General features: G+C 32.6%; 1 protein-coding gene across 1 annotated transcript in view; it reads right to left on the bottom strand.

Annotated features, from left to right (window-relative positions):
- Positions 1-609: 609 nt before the first annotated feature.
- LOC147392679 (endoribonuclease Dicer homolog 4-like) overlaps positions 610-8,932 on the bottom strand; it is a 35,080-nt gene continuing 26,757 nt past the window's right edge. Inside the window, 6 exon segments of the mRNA XM_086455184.1 lie at positions 610-999; positions 2,093-2,207; positions 2,632-2,944; positions 5,248-5,574; positions 6,599-6,871; positions 7,327-7,794. Coding sequence (XP_086311310.1) covers positions 840-999; positions 2,093-2,207; positions 2,632-2,944; positions 5,248-5,574; positions 6,599-6,871; positions 7,327-7,794 — 1,656 coding nt within the window. The 3' untranslated portion in view covers positions 610-839.

The raw sequence follows: 8,932 nt of genomic DNA, 5'->3' as shown, positions 1-8,932 counted from the left end.
TTTCCATAAAACTATTAGACAAGTCTGGGGTCAAAGGAGGTATGTCCTCAGTTTAAAATTCTGAGGTATCTTGATTATTCACCAAAACGTGGAAGGGAATATATAATTCACCATTTTCTTTTCTTCTTTAAATTTATATAAATTCCCTAAAAAATTGCTTTAAAAACGAGAAATATTTTATGGGTAAAAAACCCAGATTGATTTGAAGTGAAAATAAGATCAGTTTGTTAAGCACATTAAATATCAACCAAGGAAAACCATTTTGGATGGAGATGCACATAAGGTTTAAAATCTTATCTTGAAGCAGTGTTACAAGTCAGGAAAAAAAAACCCAGATTGACCTCAAACAATCCAATACATCTCAAGAAAATTCAGAAAAATTTAATGTCTTATGTGTCATCCAATGCATTCTGGGATGCCAAATTTTTTGAAAGAAAATCATACAAATATGTCTAGAATGTAGAACATGTTTAGATATACAAATCTGTTTTAAAAGTTCGGGATGAAGAAATGAGGAGTGAAAAGGAGATTTCGGATGAAACCCATCCTAGCTCAGGAGTGTCGTAGACATTTATTATGTGCCACTAATTTAACACAAAAACTATGATGAAACAATCAGATTCTTCACATTTTATTTATAAAAAAAATGTATATATATTAATCACAATATGGTAACTGGCAGAATGATAGCAAAGGCTAATATGAAGTACCCTTCTATAATCAGCAGATGGTATATTGGTCTTTTTGCATCATTGAGTCTTTTACAATCTCTTAGCAAGAACCGATAACTTAAAGCCCGGATTAGACATTTAAATTAGTTTATGGGGTTGGGTAAAATCTTACTTAAACTTAACTAAGAAACCTTGGTGATGTAAGTACCATAATGCCCCTTCTGCGGCATGTTCAGCTGCAGCTTTCTTCTTCGATCGAGGTTCTCCAAAGCACTCTAATACAGTATTCGAAGCTTCTTCTATTATAACAGTAACCTTGATGGTGAACCTGCAAAAAATTCATTTTCAGTGATTGCAAGGCATCAAACTACATAATACTAATAGATGGAAGAATATAATGGTTGGAAGATCAAGGTGTGGATTCAATGCAGTAAGTTCCTTGGGTTGTGACCTCACATTGTGGCCTCCATAAACATTATCCAATGCAACAGAGATGTAGAGGACAAAACTTTAAGAACTTTGAAAACATAATTAAAAGAAAGTTATTTTTCACCATTGAATTTTAATTTTAAATGTGAGAGTTTAGTAGCCATCCATTTTCAATACCTTTTATGAAGCTCAAAACAGTTTTTTTTTTAATACGAGTTTTTCCATGAAATCTAGAAGGCTGTGGTGTTGGATTGCCAATGGGGTAATCCGTGTGGGCCAAACAACCCTAAGTAAGATTTCAAATCTTACTTAGTAAGGAAAGTGTTTTTCAAATTTTTTTGTTGAGAAACATATCTACCGTCTTCTATGTTGGATTTTATCTAAGGTTATTTTCCATATCTTTCCAAACCAACTAAAAGAGCTTTCTGAAAGAGATTCAATTGGATTAATTATCGTCCGAGGAGATCACTGAGGCTGGGTCATTTAGTGGTGGGTGTCAATCCTTCTACATGTGCATCATGTTGGCCAAAGTGGCAGTCTACTATCTCACTATTTACACCTAAGTATTTTTCTGCTACATATATTTAACAGAAGAATTGTAGAAGAGAATTCTCAAGTCTCATAATGAGAGCTTGACATATATATATATATATTAACTAAAAAGAGAATGGACATAAATGCCCTTACATAGAAAACTAACAATGGTAAAATAGAAATAAACATATAAAGAAACTACCTATTTCTAATATTAACCTCTACTAAACTATATCTAAAGCTATTTACTATAATATTAATGGTTTGAAAAGATATCAGGATTGAGTCTTTAGTTTCACTAGGTTGACTTGACTTTCTATCAAATAAAATTGAGACGACACAACCCAGCACTTAAACCCTAACACTTTTGAAGATAAGAAAAGATAAATAAAGCTTTCATTCAGGCATTTCTTCAAACATAAACAGGGGATGTTAACAGTGACCATTTATGGACTTACATCTTCAAGTGGGGTAGTCCTTCCTCTTTGCAGCATTCAAACATTGGTCGACTCCAATAGTTGGCAGCACAAATTTCAAATAAACGAGATTTTGCTGTTCCCTTGTACGAAGTACCTAGAGTAAGAACCAACGTTAGATGTAGGGCAAAATCGCATTGGAAACTAGTAAAGATTCACTTCTATATACTAAGTTAATTTGTAGTACACAATTCCATTCCATGTGTAGTGACGAAGTCAGTATTCAGGAAAATTCGACAAGGGAAAAATATTCAAAAATGGATAAATTTGGGGAAAAAGACTAGGAAAAATAAAAATATACCATAAACTTATGGATAATATAAAATGTATATTTCATATATTAAACGTAACATTAGACAAAATTACAAATGTTAATATTAGATGTAATGTAAAAATGGAAATTTTAAAGCTTAGTGAATAAGTCAGGATTAAAAGAATCATATATTAATTGTGACTTTTTTCAAAAAAATCGGAAAATTTATCACTATGATTCAATGCAACCACATTTTTTAGAATGATACCTGACGTCTGCGAGTCAGTATCGTAGCTACTATCTTCAATGGTTACATCACGAGGCGTAACTGATGCTTCGGGTAGAGATGTGGACCCCCTCACATTGGTAGACTCTATATTCATGGCATTAGAGTTGGAAGTACGGCTACTGGAAGCTGAGAGGGAAACATCTCGTATCTCCAGATTTTGTAGTTCAATGGGATCGATATCAACCATTTGTGAGGGTGTTTCGTCGAAGCCAATAAGCATAGCTTCTTGCTTGTTACTTGATTTCAAAGTTTCCTGCAATGTTTTACCTTTTTTGGGCCTATAACCTTGAGCCTACACAAAAAAGAACTCCTCAACAACAAAGATAAACAACTGGGACCACAATAAAAAAAATCTAGATTTCAGAGAAGAGGGTCAAAACCCATATTTCTTAGTGGTTCAAATTTGCAACATTGTTGTCACAGACATGATTTAAAATATCAGACAGTATCATAATACATATTGGTACCGATACGAAACATTGGCCTCGAATATTTCGGAAATCCATCGGTTTTTTCATTTACCCAAATATTCAATAGAAACGGTATTTTAAACCTTGTTCACAGGTACAATTCTAGGGTTACCAACCAAAAATCAAAGAAAATAAAGTAAAATTCTAACATAGAAACACAGAGAAAAGATAGGATAGAGTTAGACACTAGTTGATGAAATGTGGGAACTGGGTATCAATCTAATCTTCAAAACAAAACAAACAAACAAAAAAATCTCCAAAAAATACACAGAAAAACGTCAGCATTAACATCCTATTCAACAACATTGGGGAGGGTCTCTTTGAATCGGCATTTTTGGTGCAATAACATATAATTTTGAAAAAAAAAAAAATCCTACCAAATACAATCGCCATATTAAAACTTGTAAACTCCAATGGAGTTTCTATAATACGTCATATATTAAAAAAAAAAAAATTCAAAATTTTAATCTGATTGATTGTGTTCGCAAAACCTATTGAGATTACATCTCTAAGATTTCCAGTTGTTTCTTTTGCTGGAGAGCTGTTGCGTTCTTCCTCCATCAAATCCGAGAGAATGTGAAACGGCTTGGCATGTGTTGAGATGTGGGAGGAGGGTCCAATCCTCCACCTGGGACTCTTCTCTCAAAACTACGTATTTAAATTTCGTGTTTAGGCCACACGTGGCACTAGAAAAGGTCTTCCTAATGCTTACCTGTCTCTTTTTGTTTTTTTTTTGGAATAGCTAATTTATCGTAAAACCCATATGTAAAAAAATTGGATGATTGTAATTTTTTTAATTAAAAAATTAACCTTTCATTCTAAATTACTATTATAATCAAAAGGACCTTTTTATAATTTAAAATGTTTATTAAAGAATTTTGTAATATTAAATAAAAAGATATTTCTATAATTTTAAACACTAACCAATGCCCATATAACTCAAAAGACTTTTCATACATGCCACGTAAGCCATAATCCAAAGAATTAATGCCAACCATATCTCCTTATAATTTCCTTGATGGGCCGGGTCTATAATATGGTGTCGTCCAAGTTGTAATTAAAAGTAGCGTCGTGCTGGGGTGACATAAGATGTACAGTGATTCTCATAATTCTGACGTGGAGCTGTAAATAATTTTTACTTGTATAGTGAGAAAACACATCTATGATTATGTGCACATCCCACGTCAGACTCGTGAGAATCGCAGTAAATATTAATTAATTAATTTTGAAGATAAAATGGATACATCCTTCTATATTTTGGCGAAAATAATAATAAAACTAAAAAAAAAAATCTGCACAATATAAAATTACAATCCACGAGTATCACGACACTTTAATTAAGTTTCTAAAATTATAAATTTCTATTATATTATCTTCAAAATCACTTCACATAATATTTTAAATTACAAAGACCCTTTTAAATATATTACAGGATTGAATACATTAGATAAATTTTGATGAGAGATGCTTCAATGAAAGAGGAAGTAGTTTGGGTCTATCACTTCTTATTTCCGTGTAATTAGACTTTTTTTTAGAGCTGCTATTGCCACACCAACTTTTACTAATGCCATGCCAAATCCTATGCAAATCACCAAAAGAATGGCAGAGTTGGTGTGGCGTTAGTAAAAGTTAGTGTGGCAATAGTAACTCTCTTTTTTCATCAGTCAAGTATCTTATAACCATTCTTTGAGTGGGAATCTCATGAGATAAACGAGATGACTCATCCGAGTCAACTGGGATTGTGTATATTTTAATTAAAATAATTATTTTTTAGAATTTAAATTAATATTATATAAATAAAATATGGTTTTATGACAAACTTCTTCTAATCTGCCTCATTTAAAAAAAAATAAAAATTATAATTATTTTCATATACATATTTGAAACCATGGGTTGACGCATCATATGCGGCTTTGACCTAACTTGGAGCTGTGAGCACTACCAAATCAGTGCAGGAAGGAATTTTCTCAAGTCCAACCTACACAACTTTTACTAGAAATCACATTCACTCGAAAAAATTGGGTAAAAAAAAAAATTGGCAACAAATAAGATTCATAGGCTATCAAAAAGAGCATATAAGAATGAAATAATAGAACAATATACGAATGTATGGTGGTAGAATTACCTTCAATATGGAAAATATTTCTCGTGCTACCATTCTAGTAGCAGTTTTTTTGCTTGGATTGGTTGCAGAAACAGTTGACGGAAGAACTACCCCATGCACACGTCCTTCGACTTTGAAATTTCCTCCTATCTTTGAACTTGGAAACTCCAAGTCCCATTTACGAGATTGACAAAGTTCTTGGAGTTCTCTAATGGGATTAATCTGTAAACTTGAGAAGCTCATGATTGGATCAAAGAAGGCTAGCATGATTCTCCAAATCTGCTTTAAATTGAATCCAGTATCAAGAAGTATGGCACCAACCGAAGATTCCACTAAGTCACCCAAGGCCTGAGTTAATAAATTATGATTAAGATCCTTAAAATAAATTTATAAAATGAAGAGAACATCGAGACACATTGCCATTACAATGATCGATTGTAAAATAAATACAAGGAAATAGAGAAACCAAAGCAAATGATCAAAGCTCAGAAGTAGTTCAATGTAAATGTAGCTTTTTTTTTTATACGTGGAAATTTATTATGATAATGAAAAAGTTCAAATATATATTTTCTATCGCAACCCATGTCATGAAAAATACGGTGCAAAAAATCTGAAGAATAAAGAAAAGAGGGAAGAAAAAATAGAGCAATCACACAAGACAGATAGATTTACGTGGTTTGGCAAGATTGCCTATATTCATGGAGCAAAACAGCAGAGCTTTCTTCATCTTCAGAAAAGGAAAAAAAAGGGGGGGGGGGGGGGAATTACTTAATAGTCCCTGATGCTGACTTTTCTTTCAATTTAGTCCTTGACTTTTGGGGGTTATCAAAATAGTCCATTTAGTAAATCCAGCAAAAGTCTTAAGGACTAAATTGAAAGAAGAGTTGGTGCCAGGGATTATTAAGTAATTTTATCAAGGAAAAACAGTGAGCAATGGTGTTTATAATAACCCCATACTCACCTCTCACCATACATGAATAATCAATGTTAGATTACAACCCAGGACCGAATATATAAGGGGAAGACTAAAGATTAATAGAATTCAAATTAGGGGTGGAGTGGAGTTCTAAATATTCTCTTCCACCATTCCACAAAACAGATGCTGTACAAAGCATAGACATTAACTAATATAGTTCAAAACAAGTGTTCTATCTTTGTTGTATCTGCATTTGGTCCCATATCCTAATCATATCACATCTATGTATCAAATATTAGGGGGTGATAAACAAAAAAATTTAGGGCTGATAGCTTAGGTGAAAATGCAGGCAATGCCTGGGTAAAGAAGTGTTTTGGCAAATTTATTTTTGGTATCTTAAAGGGATATTAAGCTACTTATATGACACACAATGGGATTTTGGTACACGATACTTACCTTTGGACATGTTGGCCCCTCCTGTAGTTTTTTTCCCGAAACAGATGCCTCAGCAAAATTCACGAATTTTTGGACTGCTTCAGAGAGGTTATTGGATTCACTGAGAAGATACTTATGGAAGGATCGGCCTACTGCCACATGAGCAAAGGAATTATTATTTACAGTCGCTGATCTCAAATCAGTCAACTGGCCAGGCTTCAGCTTTGGGTAAACTGAATACAGATATGATGTTATTAAATAATCCAAGACAGCATCTCCAAGAAACTCCAGTCTCTGGTTCAAGCACAAATAGTGTCACACAACATGGCATAGAATGCATCGAAAACTGGTTTAAATCATGGGTGATTTACCAAAACATGCACTGAAAGATGAAAATTTACCAAAACGACACTGATCATTTTAATTCTGAAATCGGTAATTTACCATTTTCGGAATTAAAATATTTTTGTTGAAGTGGAGAAAAGAATTCACTGTTTTATAAAATTAAACTTTTTTTTAACTGTCTCACTGAAACTAAAACAGGGAAAGTACTAACTGTTTTATAGAATAGGAAAAAAAATTAATTCCGAAAATGGTAGTTTACCATTTTCGGAACTAAAATGACGTGTGCCATTTTGGTAATTTTTCAATTTTACTGTGCCGTTTGGTAATTCTGTATTAAATCATATAGCAGAAAGACATGTCATTTCATTTATTTTACATTTAATACGGAAAACCAAAATGCAAACCTGATAACAGCCTCCCGAGTGTCTGTTGTAAGAAGGGTGCACAAAAGCCTGTACAAGCAAACCTTTATGCAGGAACCTGTAACCTAACAATTTTTCCAGGGAAGCTGTGTCTATCAGATCAGCGAGTAACATGTAGCTTTTGCTTGCAGTGCATATTTTAGAAACTTGTGAAGCTTCGAAGTCCACTTGTATACCAATCCATTTGAGAAATGCAATTGCAGCTTTGAAACCACTGTCAACTATGAATGCTCCAATAAGGGATTCCACCACATCAGCAATAGTTTTCTTGTGTAACCAGTGGTGGCCCATACTGCATTTCACATTGTTGGTATCTACTCCAGAAGCTACATTTCCTTTTTCTTGTTTAGAATGAATAGCTATCTTTGTATCATTATTGCAGATTACTGTACAAGCACGCCCCAATGCAAAGAACTGGCTGGGTTCAAATTGTTCGTCACGTATGTACACCTGAAATTTGGACATTTACACACAGCAGTTAAAGTCGAATTAATAACATAATACATTTAATAAGATTTATTTGTCAGGAAGAAGTTGTTCAATAAAAAGAAAAAGGCTTAAAGGTTTGAAGATAATACCTTTACAACAGATTTCTACTCGAACATAATGAGTCATCAAGTTGGGGTTTCGGAATAAGTCGGGAAGGGAAAAAATGGGACTAGGGTTAAGACCATGGTTGTTCCTACTACGTGGTGTTCTTCTATTACATCATCAATTCCCATATTAAATTACAATAATAAATCACCAAACCCCACATTGATATCATCCAGACATCCCCAAATCATTGAGGGATGGTGTTGAGTTATTTGGCTGAATGGTCTTTTATATAATTTGGGGAGTTATAACTGTGATTGTTATTTTTACATATTCTTTTAAAATATATAAGTGAAGATGGTCGGAATAGACAACTCTTTCTCTCCTCTAGTTTTCTTTTCTTTCTTTTTCTTTTCCTCTCATCTTCACTTAGGATTTCATTCAACGCATAGTATAAAATTTCGACATATTTCCACAAAATATATGCATTTCCACAAGGTTTTTTACCGACAGTTTAGATGGAAATTACTAATCATTTTGTGAAGTATTTTGGTGAACAATAAATTTCGACTGAAATAATCAAATTTTAAGTATAAAAATGCAAGATTTCAATGAAATTATTTTTGATAAACAACAGAAGTCGAATTTCAGGTATAAAATGCAAGATTCCAATGGAAATATTTTAATAAAAAGTACCAAGTCGATTAAGATATATATTTTTAAATTATTCCAAAAATATTAGTAAAATTTATAAAAATAAATAAAACATAAATTATTGTGGAATGGACTTGTAAATTACAAAAATTATTCACTCATTAGTAGAATTGAAATATGATTAGCACGTTCATATAATCAATTACACATACAGTCATCTATGTTCTAATTAGCTGGATACATTTGTAATTTATTCATAAATATTTAAAAATAACAATTATATATAGACAATAATGAAATAATGTAGTACTTAAAAATTCATTCATTTAAGCAAGTGTCATAGATATTAAGTTGTATTTCATTTCCATGTAGAATACAATTTTTTTAGGTTGTTGGGGTC

This window comes from Akebia trifoliata, chromosome 10, assembly GCF_017979445.1.
Source record: "Akebia trifoliata isolate Shusen 1 chromosome 10, ASM1797944v1, whole genome shotgun sequence".
In the NCBI taxonomy this organism is placed as follows: Eukaryota; Viridiplantae; Streptophyta; class Magnoliopsida; order Ranunculales; family Lardizabalaceae; genus Akebia; species Akebia trifoliata.
This window is presented reverse-complemented; position numbering and strand designations above follow the sequence as displayed.